The sequence below is a fragment of the Anopheles funestus genome, chromosome 3RL (genome assembly GCF_943734845.2).
Source record: "Anopheles funestus chromosome 3RL, idAnoFuneDA-416_04, whole genome shotgun sequence".
In the NCBI taxonomy this organism is placed as follows: domain Eukaryota; kingdom Metazoa; phylum Arthropoda; class Insecta; order Diptera; family Culicidae; genus Anopheles; species Anopheles funestus.
The window spans coordinates 42,887,444-42,905,628 of record NC_064599.1 but is presented as its reverse complement, the minus strand read 5'-3'; the positions used below and the strand labels follow the sequence as shown (position 1 = coordinate 42,905,628).

The 18,185-nt window shown below is 38.1% G+C and overlaps 1 protein-coding gene across 5 annotated transcripts; it reads left to right on the top strand.

Moving 5' to 3' along the window:
• The first annotated feature begins 144 nt into the window (after window positions 1–144).
• Window positions 145–15,714, top strand: LOC125771583 (uncharacterized). Of its 5 annotated transcripts, none has more exons than XM_049442342.1 (4): window positions 145–4,600; window positions 6,136–6,900; window positions 13,165–13,560; window positions 13,618–15,714. In XM_049442342.1, the coding sequence occupies exons 2-4, from the start codon at window positions 6,774–6,776 to the stop codon at window positions 13,770–13,772; spliced, it is 678 nt and encodes a 225-aa protein (XP_049298299.1). In that variant the 5' UTR covers window positions 145–4,600; window positions 6,136–6,773; the 3' UTR covers window positions 13,773–15,714. The 5 variants fall into 5 exon arrangements, with proteins under 5 accessions (XP_049298299.1, XP_049298297.1, XP_049298295.1 ...); XM_049442343.1 differs by having other exon boundaries at window positions 1,870–4,600; window positions 13,165–13,533; XM_049442340.1 differs by having other exon boundaries at window positions 145–4,475; window positions 13,165–15,714.
• The last annotated feature ends 2,471 nt before the right edge of the window (window positions 15,715–18,185 follow it).

The following is an 18,185-nucleotide window of genomic DNA, read 5'->3' as shown; positions in this document are numbered from 1 at the left end:
CGTTTGTAAACCATGGTAAAGTTCGAAAACTTATCTCCAAAAAAGGTGAATAATATACACAATCTTGTTGGTAATAGAATAGTTTTAAAATAATATTTAACAATATTTTAATTGCTACATTGCTAATCTAATTTTATTTTTTAGTAAAGCACATCGAAACGAATTCGATTTTTTTAAATGAATTAATCTACCATAATAGTCCATTAAACCATTACTGTTGAACACTTCAACAGTTTTCTTATTACAATACTTGGCATATACAATAAGCATTTGTTACCTTCTATCCGTATTCATGAAACTTTTCACCATTATTTGTGTTTGCACGTGAACAAACTTTGTCTTGCAAAACCTATACTCGTTCTTCAGTAAAGGGGTAGGGAAAAATTTGTTTTACATTCTCAACTTTCGCTATTTCAAAAGTTTCGAGAGGATATACTAGCGTTCTATAACCATTCAAATATCGCCTGACCGCTTATTCGAACAGAAAAACACTGCATCGGTATGGTTGCATCCATGATTAAAAATTCACGAAACTAAACGATAAAAACTCCGTCAGCTACCACACAATCCACGGCCAAGGTAAACGAAATAGTCGTAAAAAAGGGAAACCCCATTCTCGGCCTGCTTCCTCCATTGTAACAATGGAATTTTTGCAAAAGTTTCCCCCGAACCGATCGTGCATCAGTGTACGGAAATAACGGCCAAACTATTACGCCATGTCCGGGGTATGCCGATCAACATGAAGACGACAACCAAGACGACGACGTAATAGGTTAAATGTCTAGCGTACATTTGTTAACATCAATTTATGTCTCTTCGTCCACAACAAGACAAACGGTGCGGGTATGTCCTGTCTATTGTTTCTGGCTTGCAATGATGACGCTGAACGTCATTGAACATCAGGAATCTAAAGGAACATAAGCAAAACTAAATTCGTTGTTTTGCTGACATTTATAGGGCATTCGTACAAGTTGACCTTGATTACATGTTTTACGGATAAATATATCACATTTTTTAACATTATTTTTATCTGCTTCCCATTTTCAAATGGAGCTTGCTTTTATAAATAAAATAACATGGCAATCAACAGAGAACCTAATCAACGCTGTTAAGTTGCATCACATGTGTGGTCCCTACGGTGAAAACAAATCTCTATAACTAATGAACCCCCCGCTTTGTTCGGTTTCATGTAAGGGAATGCTTCATCCATACGTGTATTGCGGTCAAACCAACACTCTTTTCTACCGTGTAGTGATGGTAGAAATATAAACGGGGGTAAATCATCATTGGTTTTTTCTTTATCGCACTTTCTCTACCCATCGTGCACCCAATTATTTTCCACTTTTGAACACCACCAGACGATCGCAATCCGTGGTATATGGTGGTGATGATTTATTACAAACCATCAAACTGTGACACAATTTCTACCTTCTGCTTACACTTAAATAGCGATAGCAAGGATATAAGTTGGTTACTTTTGCTTTCGCCAATCGTTAAGGGTGCTCTGGAAGTAAATTAGTACCACAAAACAGGAACAATGTAACCGAATTCTTCAGTAGATTTATTAATGAAAATTGTTTTTTTTATTGTTCAAGGAAACATAAGAAAAATTATCCATTGTAAAGATATTATCTATAGACAAGTATTCTCAAAGTTTCCTGAAAGTGGCTACACCAGCTGTTACCAGTGTGATACCAGCTGTTGGATGGAATTTTTTTCAAAATTTGTTTGAGATAAAATACAATAAAATCACACAAGAATGAAGAGTAAAAATAAATAAATAAAAACATACTTTCATATCATATCATCATGTATTTTCTTGCATACTCTAGAGTTACTAAGATAATTGATGTCATTTCTTGTATAAATATCGAAATCACATGCATGTCACGACGAGAGTAAGCAAAAGCGAAAAAATAATGTTGATTCATACGTCTGTCTGTATGTTGCAGTAAATGATGCGTGTAAATTAAACAAAATTTCTGTTACTTTTCGCAAAACATTCATCTTTGACCTCATAGAAAACGTTAGCCAGCAACTTTCATTCTCTTTCACCAAAGAGCTATTAATTGCGTCACGTTCGGTTGCGAAACGTTTTCGTTCCCGTGTGTACATGTCTCCCGTTGTACCTTTTTTTCCGCGTGCTTAATGCTTAATTAAAGTCCATTTGTAAGACCACATAGTAGAAGAGCAGCTACATTCTGCCATATCTGCTGATTTGCTCCCGTTTCCACAGACGTTTCTATACTACTACTGTAGGCCGTTTCTGAGTATAAGTGTATGGAGACGCTACCGATCCTATTAACCACAAACCTGCGAGCACACACACACACACCCAAACTGGAAACCAAAACGTTGGTGTTTTACGAACTCCCGACAACGGCGTTCGGACATTATGTGCCTAATCGTGTGTCTAAGAGCCCCGTTCCTCCGTACAATCTCTTTTCTACCCCTTTTTTTTCGTTTTTACCACCAAAAAATCACCACTCCGGGGGTTTGGTTTTGGGCTTACCCAATGACTCGAACGTTCACTCGGTCGCATATAAGACACGCTCACTCCATCAGCTCGCAATCGTTGGATGGGAAAATATAGGTCTATCACGAGAGCAGTGAAGCGAGAAATACGAAGCCCTGCTGCCTGTATGTGTTTGTAGTGGAACGAACGCGTACCCCCGCCGATGTTAAATTGCTTCTAGGGAATCAACATGTCACGGGTAGTAGTACACCTGCTTGACTTTCGGAACAGTTTTGCGATTCCGCTAATTTCGTCAACAGCTCTTGAAGGCGAAACGTACACCAAATAGCTTATGACTGCCAGCAACACCACCGAAAATCAGGCCTGTGTAAGACAGATTCATGAACACCGTTTAATGTTGGACATAACCCTTGGAGGAGCTTATTTTCTTCAATGGTTTTAAAACCGACTTACAGGAAAAGCTTTGGAATTAATCCTCAAAATTTATAAAATATTGGAAATGTTTAAAACTAAAAAAATGTGTGTAATATACTGATTAATACAGGTAGAATGGTAAAATTAGTGATTAACAGGACAGGTCAAACAGTATCGTCGGCAATGCACAAAAAAGTAGAATTTATTTTCGAATCTATTATAGACTTAATCGTGCCCTTAATACTTGGGACACAGGGACTCATATCTTACCTTGTTTATGTTGAAGTTTGACTAAATGAATGAGCAGGATAAGAACATAAACGTGTCGTTTGCATCACCTAAATTTTAACATAAATATTATAAAATTGAAAACAAAGAGAAGAGTACTAAATTTAAATCAATGAAGAGATAATGTTATGCAATTTCAAAGATATGGAAAGACAATTATAAATATGGATTCATGGATATGAAAGATCTTCGTTTGTTAATGTATGGCCGGACAGCAGGTAGAAGCACAATTCTTACGACTGTTTCGGTACCTAATCCCTTCTCGGTCATTACCAGAACTTCATGTTTCAAGTTAATAAAAGTCCAGGAAATTGAAGAACGGCACGTCAAGATATCGGATGCTGAAATGCCACAAACAATAAGAAGTGCTTTCCTGCGGAGTTATTGTTGTAGAAAGAAAAATTTACAATTTATAACCTTTTTTCATTTATAGTTAGAGTTTTTAAATATTTATTATATCTTAAGGACTTCAACAACAAATCGAGATTAAATTAAAAGTAATCAAAAAATATTTCTAAATTTAACATAACTTTTAAAAACACACCTCACTTAAGGGTTAAGTGAAAACTCTAGAACCCACACAGAAGGAGAGCAACAATGAAAGGGAAACGACATGGCACGATATAATTACATGATTGCCTTGTAACACCAGCCTGCTACAGGATTAGCCGTACACTTCAACACTGAAACAACCTAGCCATACACACACCGAACGTTTCACCCAGACGCCAGACGTTACCAAACAAGCAGAGACCCGAACATTGAGGCTTAAAATAGACCTCCCTTGCAACAGGATAGTGGAAACAAACGGTTCCACTAGGACCGCACACAAGAAAAAAAATAATTCAAACCATCCAACACCATCACACAGGTAAACTGCGAACACTAATACCATGTTGATGACCAACGAGTTTTTTTCACCCCCGCTTGAAGACCCCACGTTTAGCTGAAGGTCTGGAGTCGTTCAAAGTCTTTGGAAAACTTTTCCAACTGACCCCTCGGGAATGGTAGTGAACCTAAGCGAAACACGCAAAGCATTCTTTGAAAGAAACCCCTATTTTAGTAGCCTTTGGACTCCACCGAGGTCTGGACGTTGGTCAGTTTTGTTGTGACCGCCAGGCGCGACGGTAGTAAGTGATTCCAGAGTACAAAGACCTCCGACAACGCGAAGTTAAAAAGTACTTTTGGCAGTGATCCTATTTGATAAAGTGTAATTTCAGTTAAATGTAATAGTGTGCATTGAATGATTCAAGTCTATTGAATTAATCGTTTTCGACTAGAAGGTGCTTGGACAAAAGTATGTGACTAATAGTGTTTCTTGTAACTTTTGCTTTTTTGTGATCCCTAATCGAAAATTTTTTTCAAAGTTTTTCATACAATTGATCTTTTTTCAACAAAGTCAAACACAAGTCAAACGAACAGGTAATGGCTCCACCAAATCTGGGTTACATACATTACCAATTACCTCAACTCTACGCCTTAGAAAGGGATACCTAAAAGGGCGGGGACACAATTTTCGTACGCGGAGAAGTTTTCGCTTTGTAAAATGTGGCGCTTTTGCTTTTAGCTGTACTTTTCATCCCTTTTTGGGTCACCTGATACCATTGTACTCTGACCTAAATCCGAAAGGGGTCCAAAGTTTCCATTTGCATTGAGCCAAACGGGAGCTTATAAGGATTTTTTTCCCTTTTATTGTTTTTACGTTGGTTATTTTGGAGGCTGAATGGGAAAATGAACGACTTTATTTTATTGTCCAAAAATTATACAGCACAACCGCGGTTAGAGTGTGCAGCAATTGGAGAGGAAATATTTCATTTCCCACCACTATTACCATCGTTTATATCTAAACTACAAACCCATAAAGATAGTAAAACACAACACCACAATGTTCCATCAGGTGTTGAAACAATGAACCTGCTCCCGGAGGTTCGCGAGTGTGTGCCAGGGCTAATTTATTGTGCCTTCTGCACAATGTTGTGATTTAATTCGTGCCCATTTGCAGGGCAATATGTGGTTTCGCACTAAAAGTGGTCTGCATTATTTATATCGTCATGTTTAATTGAAACAATGCGGAAATGTATGCGGTTCACTTTTCGTTACATATACTCGGCATCACAGCACGATGAATGATGGCAAGAGTGATTTTTTTATCATTTTAAACTTATTAAGCAATTAAAAGATACTTGTTTTTGTTATATTTATCGATAAATTGGGTTTATTGAAGTGATACGAAATGATTGTGAAAACTCCCACCCCAAGTATTGTATTATAAAACCTATAAAAGAAACCTAGAAAAATAATCACTTCCTCAGTAAGTTCCAATTAACTGTATTAACTCTATATCATTTCACAAAAAGAATTAAAGGTTCCGTATTAAAACCCATTTGAACGAAAACTACCATTTATTAAAGCAAATATTGCTTAACCATCTTCCATAACCATATTAACAATCAGAGTATTTATCCATTTCATACATTTATTATTGTGTGAAAAATATGGATGTGTTGGAATGATAATTACACTTGTTAATTAATTAATTTAATTATTTTAATTACTTTATTATTTTTTCACTTTTATTTATTCTACTTTTAACATGTTTATTACTTCTAATTTTAAAATCGATTTTTTTATGTATTGAACAACACTTAGAAATTTGTGTGTTTCAAAACATATCAATCGAATGGAAACAATAAACTTCGATCCATCGATCCTTGAATTTACTATACATAGCGGAGAAGTGGAAAACACAAACGTAAAGTAACATTCAATTCCGATCAATCAACTACCTTGCGAACTTTATCGTCACTTTTGGATCGTCTCGAATTTCGTATAGAACTATGCTGAGGGTATATTAGTGATTGTTCTTTTTCCGCTCTCCCCCGATTCGCTGGCCCATATATTCCCATTACAAACTTGGACTTCAACTGACATTGAGTTTTCGCTTGTGTCTTTTACAGAACCAACAGGAAAGGAAAACTTTTCGGCCACGTGTTTCTCCATCTTCGAAAGCTGTCCAGACAGATTGCGTTCGTATAACAGTGTTAGAACCGTGCAAAATCGTGAAGCGTAGCTTTTAATGATCCCGTAAGAAGGGTAACGTACTGAACGACCCGACAAACTAAACCCTTGGCCCTCGAAGAGTTTCTTAACGGTTACTTAGTGGCATATGTGCAGTGGTATCAATTAGAAGATCTCAGTCTAGCGAAACTTTATCCGAATGAGAAATTGAAATCATTTCCAAAAACAAACACACAAACTCTAGCGGTACACCATTTTCGGATGCAACTTTTCTCAGCGGTGCAGCTGAGAAAATCAATCTACTAGCAGCAGCTCGCAAACATTCTGCCATTGGGGCCAGTGGGCCAGTAATTGAAGACAATTAGTTAAGTCAACGGCTTCGCAATCGCCTTCGTTATCCGTTTGTCCGTGTTGTGAGCTGTGCTGAAAAGGGGCAAAGTTTCACCCCAGTTCAAAAGTGAAGTGCAATTTATCAGTGGTCCCTATCGTCCCATATACACGGGTGTACGGGTAAACACGATAGAAGTCTCTACGTACTACGTGATCTTTACGAAGCATAACGTTTGGCAACGAAACGATGGGTTGTGCAAGCAGTTCCCCGTTAATCAATGGTGGTGGTCCCGGTGGTGTCATCGAGACAGCCAAAGAAGCAGCCAGCAAAACCGCCAACGATGTGCTCCATGCCGGTGAAGCGGCAATCAATGGTAGGCAAGCTTACTTAATGCACTCGATGCAAGTGTGAATTGTGCCATTTATGTTCCCATTTTGGTAGCTAAAGGGTGTTAATTGCTCATACACTAATAAGTTCATGATTAAATATGATAATGAAGTAGATGTTTTTTTTTCGCAAGGAATGTTTTTGCACATAAAGAGTTTCCTAAGTGTTTTATTTATTAGTAAATTAAACGGAAAATTTATAGATAGTTTTTCACTCGGCATACATCATGGCAAAAATAAATATTTTCTAGCGCCTTGAAGCCAGTTTTAGGTAATTAAAATCATAATGAACACTTATTTCACTTATAAATTTTTGGACGAATATACCTTAATTTAAAAAAAAAATTAATGATGATTTAAGGGTAATGTTTCGACAGCTCTTTATCTGAGAACTTGCTATTGACTTCAATTTACAAATTTCATCGCAAATTAATGGCTAATTCATCGCAACTCGACAAATTTCAAATTCCCAATTACCGTTTCTAAATCTAGCTTTATTGTTTTGTGAATGTTTAAAAAAATTAAGTGAATTCTCCATCCTTTGCTAACAACCAACTCCACAAACTATTTGATAAAAACCTTCGCAGAAATGTTACTCTTGATTGTTGTTTTTTTGATTAAAGATATTTTCATACCATGCTTGTGCATTTCATGCTAAAACTCGCTATGGTCAGGCGGATATTGACCGGAACGTTACGGTCAATTAATACATTTTTTCTTTCCCATTTACTCCGCCGTTTGATTTTCATTCAACAAAAAATGTGAACAAAACGAATGACTCTGTTGATTTACCGTGAACTGTCCAACAAGTTTATAGCGGTGCCTAGTCAGAATACTCGCTTTATTATAAGGTTATGTTAGTATAAAGATGTTGCTTGTGTGAAAATATTGCACACTTTTGCCTGAACTCGATTGAACCTGTGCAAAGCCACAGTAGATACCATAATCATAATCGCTACCGAATAACATACGAACTGCGTTCAATTTTAAGTTTCTTATCTTTCTTCAACTACTTATAAGGAATCAATTCTTTGTTATTAATTAACAACATACCCAATTTTGCATAATAATGCCTACAGCGTCCTGCTGTAACGTTTCTCGTGTGAGTTTGCTTTGCGTTCGACAGACTGTGCAAACAATACATTCTTCTTGAGGCCATCCGACAGCAGTACACACACGATTTACTTTTCAATCATTCTGGCAGCATGTTGACTGACACGGCTATTTATACCCGCCCGACTGGTCAACAAACCCGGGAAAGGGGATGGAATAGACCAGTGGTCCCCAACCTATGGTCCGCGGACCACTTGTGGTCCGTGGCTTAAGTAGAAGTGGTCCGCGGAAAAAAATTTCGGTCGTTGGACCGATCATTTTAATACGTATTGTTTACCATTTCAAGCGTTTTTACGTGACGAAATCGTTCTACACCCCTCGATGTGTCAGATTGCGAACAATTACATTTTTTGATAATGTTTTATTTAAAAAAATCCGTTCTTAGAGTCTCATGTGGGCCGCGATATACTTATGTCGAACAAAAAGTGGTCCGCGGTACTGAAAAGGTTGGGGAGCACTGGAATAGACGATACCCATTGTTAGTTCAGTCACCCAATTTAACAACCAGCGCCAACAACGAAGGCCTGCTGGAATCGCCAATTCCGTTCCACGCACTCGAATGGATGTATCATTACGAGCAATAAACTCCATTGCGCTAGCGGACACTGGGCGTCTCCATTTCATTGGCATCCATCAAGCACCAGGCGTCTCCATCGTACGATCGATAGCGATTTTTCAAACCTCCTCTGTAAATGGACTACAATTCGTTTGCTAAAATGAATTGATTTGATTGCCGTTGATTGGCCTGCTGGGATTAGGTTTAGCAGTATAAGCAGACTTTTCTGATCATTTTGATCTAATATCGGCTCGAACATGTGTTTTTATTTTCGGTTTTCCACATGCTAAAAGTTCACACACATCTCTGCAACCGTACAGTAAGGGCAAATAACATTCTGCTCCTTAGCAAAAGGTCAACGGTTTTTGGGAAAGCTCACAAATCCACTCAAGTGAATCCTGCCAAATCAACAAATTTTCACATTGACGGTACTAGACCCATCATAAAGCGTTTTCTAGCGTGTTCAAAGTGATGGTTGAACAGAGAGAGAGAGAGAGAAAGAGAGAGAGAGAAAATGCTTTCGTTTACCTTCTTTTTCTCTGTTCACCGAGGTGACGCTCATTTCCTTCCACCATTCTCATCATTCTGTGGTTCAATCTTGCTTACATTCCATTTTCGGTACCGCCGAAAGCTAACCATCAATCTAATCATTGATGCATATCTTAATTTTATTCATGGCTTGATTTGTACACGCTACCCGCTATCGTTTCGGGTATGGAGCAACATTTCACAGTTTCACGTTTGATTTTATATATTTTTGGTTTTGTTTTTTTTTTTTGCAATTCTATGACCAAAAACGAATTACCTCAACTGTCACGATAAGATTTGCACTCAAGGGCTATGCTTACCACTCAGCTAACTCAGTTACTTGCAAGAGGAATACTTTTGGTTTATTTTATCAGTTCTGGGACAGGTTCGTCAGTTGTGGAACATATTGTTTATACTTTTAAAGAACATTTTGTTTCGTTTTCATTCACGTCAGGAAAATAATATTTACACTTCGAATGAGTTACATAGTTAGTAAGTACTTAAATAATTAGCTAATGTCACGAGATTTATAAATAGTACCACTCAGCTTAAGATGCGAGACGCCATAATTCATTGCCCTTTTAACAATATGGCCAGGAATGAACCAGACTAACTAATGCTTCACTGCCGTCACCATCTTTAACTACAAGTCAAAATATGCTCCATCAACGAATGTTGTGTTTAGGAAAAGGGCATTCTTAAAAAGTTACTATTTGTTGTTGATGTTTTTTGTTTACTCCTTCAAAAAACAAATAAACATCCAAAGCTCCCCTGTGACATTTGCAGTCCCTTTGAAGTGGCTCTATTCGGTTTCGTTTTCTTTAAATAATGTCCCGAAATATAAAGCATAACAGTCACTGCAAGGCAAAAGGTATCAAAATTCACTCTCTCACACACACACACACACACATACACGCGTGGTAGTCGTTTTACATTTCATGCCTTTTCTTAAACCTTGACAAAGACGAGAAATCATGAATAATTAATGAGCTTCCTCCAATATTGGTTGTTGTTTCCGTTCGGTTTTTGTTTTGGGATTTTGTCTTCTTTTGAATTGTTCGTATTTTCCTTTTCTGCTGCCTTTTTCTATTTTTTTTCGCTTTAGTGCACTTTTTCGAACCTACGTTTTTTTTTTTTTTTTATTTCCCTTTACCGACGACACATTTGCTCTAGTATTGTGGCTCGTTTACCTATTTCCTTCCGGTTGTTTTTGTTTTCTGGCAAAAAAAGAAGACAGAATCGATTTCACGTGTTTCGGTTGCTGACTTTTTTTGTTTGTTTGTTAAATCTTTGTATTCTACCGGCCAGTCTGTGGCGCGTAAATGTGCATGCCTTTCCGTTCTTATGTGTGTGTTTGCTTTGTTTTCTATGTTTGTTTTGCACCTGCCAGCTTGATTCAGTTGTTCTCTACAGTTTAGCTGTTCGGTTCAGGTAACCTCAATTAAAGTTCAATGTCATTGGATTTGACATTTTCAAAAGAAAAGGATACTTGTCCGTTAGTTGTGAACTTACATGTTTTGTTTTCTTTGTAGTTGTATGTTTTTTTGTGTGCTATATGATATCTAATATTTAATAACAAATATGTTATCTTTATTATTTAATGTTGCTTTTTTCATATGTTTCATTTTTGTTTCAGATGTTATCAAATTAATTTATGACTTCCATTAATTTTAATAATTCTCGCACATTTCTTGGCACTACTTTATCATTCTTACATCATAGCCCTAACATTGTCTTGTCCCAAAAAATATGAGCCTTAGTTCCGAAATTATCCCATACCTCGGAAACAATAAATAAACAATGAGCTAACGAAATACAACAAGTAAACCACATTGCCACGAGCAACTCACTAGGAAAAGGATAAAGCGTGGAAAAAACAGATAAACCAAAGCATAATGGAATTATCGCACGGGTATGTCCCACGAGACAGGGAAGGTAATTGAATTTGTGTGCCCTTGCTTAAAGCCTTAAGCTGTTTGAAATACGCAAGACGTTACTTTCAACACTTTGCTGATGATCGAGCACAAAGGAAAAGATTCTGAAGTGATAATAAAATTTTTCTAAGAATATCTTTTATCAGTTCCGGATCCAGTTATGAATAGATTGCGGTGTTAGCTAATAATGACGGGAAAAGTAACCGCACTTTCCCTCTTAGTGGAACTAATTCAGCTGATGCTTAAAAATGTTGCCCACAGTTTCGCAACCTTTCAATGACCGTACTTTTTCGAGGCACACTTCAGTGTGCTAACCCATTAAGAGGTATTGATCGTGCAACCCAAAAACCAGACGCCATTACCCATTTCCCGATAGTGGTTCACTCCCAATTGGCTATCGTTTCCTCACTCACTTTCTTCCCCTTTGCTCTCGTACCCTTTTTCATAGGAACAAACAACGCAATTACCCAACCGGAGTGCCTAAAAGTACACCTGGGACACGTGTTCCTTATGCATGTTTTAGGTACGGTGCGTTCGCGTTACGCTTTCTGTCGATGACCTTTTGGGCGTGGCGTTGATGAATATCCTTGTCACAGGTCAAGGCAGTTCAACGTTCTTCAGTAATACCGAAAAAAACATAGGCCTACACATTTCCAAACATCAGTTTGACATAAACATTGATGAACATGTTACAATTTTAATTATTTAATTTTGACGACGGCTGGTGATTCTATCAACGATCAATCGATCTCATATTTATAAAACCGCAATGAAAGTTTAATTAACTATACATATAAGCTATTTGATGAGTATGTATTAGAGTATGAAAATATAGTAACTCTACTATCACTGAATGTTGCTAGTGTCTATTGAACTTGTTGCGCCAAAACTGGGTAAAGAACGTTACAGTGTTGCTTGGCCTAAGGTATGATGTTTACCATTCATTTACTGCAGCAGGCCGTTGAAATGGTCTCTTCAGCCGCTACACAAACCGAGACCAAAGGTCAACAACGTTTTAATGAGCAAAAAGTTGGACGAAAATTAAGAATCCACTTTCATAATGGAGAATTGAAGAAAATTCCAAAGGAAAATTGTGTTATAAATTTAACTAAAGTGTTAAAAATAAGATGATCGCATATATAAATTATTTTGGTGCAAGTTATTCTAACTGAGGTATAATAATTTTATTTGTGAAAAGTTGTTTAGTTGAATAATGGTTTTGCTGTATAAATTTGAAATATAAATCGTACATTAATCTAGAGTAATTACGTGATTTTCTATGAATCGGTGCGCACAATAATTTGAAAAATCTATTATAGCAGCTTTAAATAGCTGCTCAAAATAAACCCTCGTTACACAGCGCGCCACTGCAATGCAACCGCTTTCATCCGCATGCTTGAAGCAACCGCAAATCGTCTGACCGGATACCAACACAAAGACCGGCATTTACCAGTGCTTTAGCATACCGCTGTGGTTTTTACCAAGCGGGTTGCTTTTGTAAATGTGTTTTTTTTTTGCGCTTTACAAACTCTAAAGCTACCGTTCATATTGGGCCGGAAAACGCATACAAAGGTAATGGTGCAGCAAAGAAACAAGAAAAGCGAAGTTTTTTATATGATTTTTTAATTTCCATGTGTGCGCCAAAAAAAATCCCTCGTTTTCAAGCTGGTTGAATGCTAATTAATGTAATACACGTCTTCGTCCCTGTTTGAAAAAGCTCCCAAAGGGCTCGGCTCGGTCTTTGGCAGACCCAAAGAGAGTATTGTTCTCTTTGATATTTTGTTTTTCTTTCTCTGCTTGTAAAGAGGTTCTTTCTGTTGCGTACATTGTGGGATCGATGAAAAAAAAGCAGCATAGATTTATGCATATCCTTTCACTTCAAGCATGTGTTGCGCTTTCGCCTTCTGGATGACGAGCGTAAGCAGACAGGTTACCTATTTATGGCTTCCGGTTCTAGGATGCCATTTAGCCACAGCGTAACGTTTGTGAATGTATGTACGTGATTTAGCAATATGTGTTTGAAGGATAAGAATTGATTTTTTTTATGAACAAAAAATGAAATAACAGTATCTGTTAACTCTTCGTTAATAAATCCGACTTTCTTTAATTCATTTCCACAGACGTCGGTGAACACATGAAGGAAGCGGTCCATAACGTTACGCACGAGATCGAGAACGTGCTCGGTGGCAAAAAAGATAAATCCGATCACGTCAATGAAGACGACCAGCCCGCAGCGAATGGACACGATGATCCGGACAACCCGGACTATCAGATCATTCGGCTGAAGGGCTCCAAGCAGAACAGTGTGGAAGAGACGGAAAAGATGGAAAACATGAAAAATGATCTGCTTACCAAGGCGCAAAGCTTCGGTGACGACACGGACCGGATGGCGGACGATCTGATGAAGGAAACCGAAGACCTGATGCGGGACGCTGAGACCGGTATCGCTCACCACGAGATGACAACACGCATCACCTCCTCTGAGGACGGTACGATCGAGATCCTTAATCTGGAAGGTAATGCACCCAACTCTCCGAACCATTCGATTGACAGTTTAAAAACTACTTCACCAGAGCCCGAGATCGAACGGATACTGGCCGGTGCTGGGGCGGACGATGGTACCACACCCGATTCTCCCAAGGCAACGCTCAACACACTGTCCGTTCCCGCCAACAAGGACGAAGCGATGGACTCGATGCCACAAACTACGGACAAGCCGGACGTGTGAGTACGGTAGTGCCATCGCATCGGTTAACAACCCCTCATACATAACCACCAACCTTATCTCCGTGCCCTTTCATGCCCAACATTCTAAACTCCTTTCCACATGACCACCATTTTGGACATCACCCTAAATTTTGTACATCACCTAACTGCAAACCATCTTCTCTCATTTTATCACTTAAGCAGCAAATTTATAACAACCAACCAACATTCAATGAACATTATGTACATTTTAGAACATTTTCTGACATAATTGGAACATCTGTGAGTTTGTAATTTCAGTTACTTAGATGTACACGATGTACCGGGACATTTTCAACCAAAAACCATCCATATCGATGTAATATTGCATTACTTTTGTTATACTACCACCCATTGTCATTATCAGACAACAAAACTTTTACCACTGTTATTGTAAATAACCTTTTTTCGATGTAAGTAATTGTAAAAAGAAACGTTTGAAAATAAATAAATGTATCATTACTTTAGAAATAAATATCTTTCTTGTGCGCATGCTGTGTAAAGAAGGTATGACATGGATGACTGTAAAGTTGGAAAAAAATATACTTTTTTTATTTCGTTTAGATTATTCTTTTTGTTCTAGTGTTGTTGTTGAGGTATAATAATAAATTTAAAAAATAACAGGAATATTGTTGGTAAGTTGTATTTTCAAAAACTTGTACAGGAAGGATTTTTTTAATATCTTCGTCATTCTTTACACTTTTTAACGTTAATAAAGGGGTTTTTTTAAACAACCATTTAATAAATAACTAATATCTGTATTTAATTAGCTCTCAGAGAGTTGCGATGAGCTTTTAGCCTTCGTCACAATAAAAGTCACGGATCAATGTTCTTTACCATAAGACATTCTTTAAATGAAGGTACCAAAATTCAAATAGTTAATATGTTTGTATAAATAAGCTACGGTAATAATTTGAATTATAAAAATATGTTATGTACAAATAGTTTAAAACCTCGTATAAACAAACATTTGTTGTACAAATATTGCTTAAACAAAAGATAATACATTGTAATTAAATCATGATACCATGTCATTAGTTATTATAAGCATTTATTAATTAAGGATTTATTTAGGTACAGTTTAATAAACACAAAACAATCAATGACAGAGAATAAGAAAGATGTAACAATCGTTGCAAGTTTATTCGAAACTAACAACAACGAATTGTTGAAACAATTCGGATTAAAATTCAATGTAATAATATTTGAATTGTAAATGGAACATATAAGTCGAGAAACTCGAAAAAAGGAATTAGACTCATTATATAATTTAGAGCAATTTTATAAAAATGACGTTTTTCCATCGGAATCTAGAAATTGTAAAATATTACGAAAGCTGATACTTAAATGTAGTATTGTGTGAATATTTGTGTAAAATTCCAAATCACTCAGTTTATATGTCTTCGAGAAATTATTGCAAAACTTTTTATAAGTAAATAAAAATTTTAAGATAGAGAATTTGCGTTTTCGTGTGACGACGAGTTTACTCATTGTGCTGTAATTTAGCTATTCGTATATTAAGATGAAATTTTGATGAAGATGCAGAATATTCCAGTAACCTCAAATTAAAAAGACAAATTTTTTGTCGTTGATTGACGATTTAATTGATTTAATTGACGTTAAACGTTAAATATTACAAAAAAGGTAAAACAAAATTCTCATTGAATACTGAATTTAAAGCACATGAAAGTTTTCTCTAAAAGAGAAATAACTGTACAAAAAAGAGGTTATTACGCGAGGAACAGTATATTAATTATGGCAGTTAAATGAAGAAATTTTGTTTCAAAAATAATTTTTTCTACTGCAAACTAGTTTATTAAAGTGATAAGTCCTGGCCGTTCTTAAATAATAAAAATAGATTACATAACGAAGCAAAGAGTGCATTGTGACCCCATGCACCATGTGAAAAATACATGTACATATTTATGTTACTTGTAATCTAAAATGTTAACTAAAACAAGAAAAAAAATCCTTTTACCATACCAACAACAAATTATCTCATAAAGGTGACCTCATTCAATACACCATCGACTGGTTCGGTTAACCTAACCATAATTCTGTCCTCCCGTCCAAATGCATGATTAATGGCCTTATCACATTTCTTTTCCCCACAATTCGCTTATGCGGAATGCGACACTTTCACCCTCCAAAAAAATACTCTCTTCATCACCATTACTTACCTTCACGGTACAGACAGCAGGACACAGCAAACCTACCCAGTGCACAGGCATCGATCGACGGTGAATCGGTAACCAGCAGCGAAGAGTACTTCCGTATGGAGGTCCTAAAAGCGACATCCACGCATACGCCGGGCCGATCGGTAGCACGCCGCACAACCAACACCAACCGTGCTCCACCACCGTCCACTGCGGCCTCCGACCGTGTACAACGATTCATTTTCAAACTCAACTCCATCATTCTGAGCGACATCGAGGAGCGGGTGGACGAGGACGGTAGCATAGTGCGGCAGCTCGAACGAAACCCAGACCAGGTGGTTGAGCTACTCAGCAAACCGTCCCTCGATGCTGACGACGATGATGACGATATTGACGGGACAAACGGGACAGACACCCGAAAAGGACGTCGAAAAATGCTCAACGGAATTCGGAGACAGCAATCGATTTCGATTGACGAGACCACAGACCTGGACCTTACCGAGCGTACAAAAACGCATCTCAACAACCCGAGTCTGAGCGTTCAAAGCGAAGATTTGGACCAAGAACAGATGGTGCTACTTCGAGACATCCCGCCCGCAGTGAGACTGAGAGCATTGATGCGATTTAAATCGCTCGATGGTTCCGACCGAAGCATGCCAACGGGACGGAAGGGTCGACAACGAATGAAATCCCTCGATACGATTGATGCCAACGATGAGCAGGAGGAGATGGAAGCGGATGAAAATGCTTTCACTGATGTGCCGTACGATCCGGAAGAGGAAGAACGCATCTGCGAAGAGCTTCTGGAGGAACTACGGTTGCTGGAGCAGGCGGATCGAAACGAAGTCCCAAGCGATGAGCAGCCTGTAAACGACAATGAGCTTGAAACGAACGGCTGTACGACCGACACGGAGCAATCGATTACCCAAACCAATGATGACCACAAAACTGCCTGGGAGAAACTGCAGGACTATCTGCAAAGGGTGCCGAAGCGACGGAATAGTAATTACGATCTCTTTTACGACAGCGACGAGGACACGCTCAAGACACTGTTCAAGCGCACCAAGCTGAAACTGTTGTTTCACTATAGCGACAGTTCGAGCGAAGCCTCCGACGACACGCTGTGATGCAGTGAGGTGTTCCAGTTCTTGTGTAATATGTACTACCGGATGATGGAGTTCTACAATAGCCAAAGTTTTACGCACGCTCTTGCTCTTGCTCCAAGCCCTCCCGGGGCACTACTCGTGTCAAACTACAAAAACATGCAAAGGAAGCATTATTGCATAGTAAATTAGCGCTACTTGCTGTCAGTTATGAAGGTCACCTAACATTGGTTTCGAAAGCATAGTCACAATAAATTTACCATGCATCGATTGTGTGGAAAATTCCAATGTATTCAAGAGTTTTTTTAAAGTGTTCCATTAGTAATTACATCATCATGTTTATCGTTTAACGAGAAATTGGTAAGTATCCTCATTAACCGCATTTAATAGTGAACTTTAAGAGCACTATTTCGCCTAAAGACGCAAACCAGTTCTTTAGGATCTTAACTTTGCTTCATAGTAGGGTTTTACATGGAACAATTGACGACCTCTCTCTCTCTCTTGTTGGCTTAACGACCTCTAAGGGCCCTCTCTCTCTCTCTCTCTCTCTCTCTCTCTCTCTCTCTTGTTGGCTTTAGCGACCTCTAAGGTCACGCAGGCCATTTCTGGCTTACTAGACTTGTAACACGTACCGAATAGTCAGTCCTTGCCACGGGGGACGGTCCGGTTTGAATTTGATACCGAGTCCTGTCGTGTGGAACCGGCGCCGTTTAACGCATACATCCCCTTGCCGCCCCTGACGACATGTCTTTAGTAAATAACCTGTTCCCAATTGTTTGAACCAATGATAGAATCGATACGCGCGATAGTCCTTCTGTTTCCAATATTTTTTTTCTTAAATTCAACGGACTGTAAGTGGGCCCCTGAAGCGTTTTTTGTGTTGAGAACATTTAACAATTGAAAGGCACACAAGAAATAGGCCAACTGCGCCATAACGAGTATTACATTCCCTTAAGTCAATTCTAACATCTTACATGAAGCGATCTCACCGGGACTTAAATGTTTACTCCAGACAGCATCGTGTCGATCCGATAGTCAAGTAGTCCTGCGACGAAAAGTCTTTGCATGTTGCAATTCCGCTATTTCAGCGACTCCAGTCAACTTGGACACTTTAGCAACGCAGAGCAAACCGCTGCA

Bases quoted from the DNA above. Each gene is read 5' to 3' on its own strand.
- LOC125771583 (XM_049442340.1), top strand. From the start codon at position 6,774: ATGGGTTGTGCAAGCAGTTCCCCGTTAATCAATGGTGGTGGTCCCGGT. The intron at 6,901-13,164 runs GTAGGCAAGCTT...TCATTTCCACAG, and splicing joins CGGTGAAGCGGCAATCAATG to ACGTCGGTGAACACATGAAG.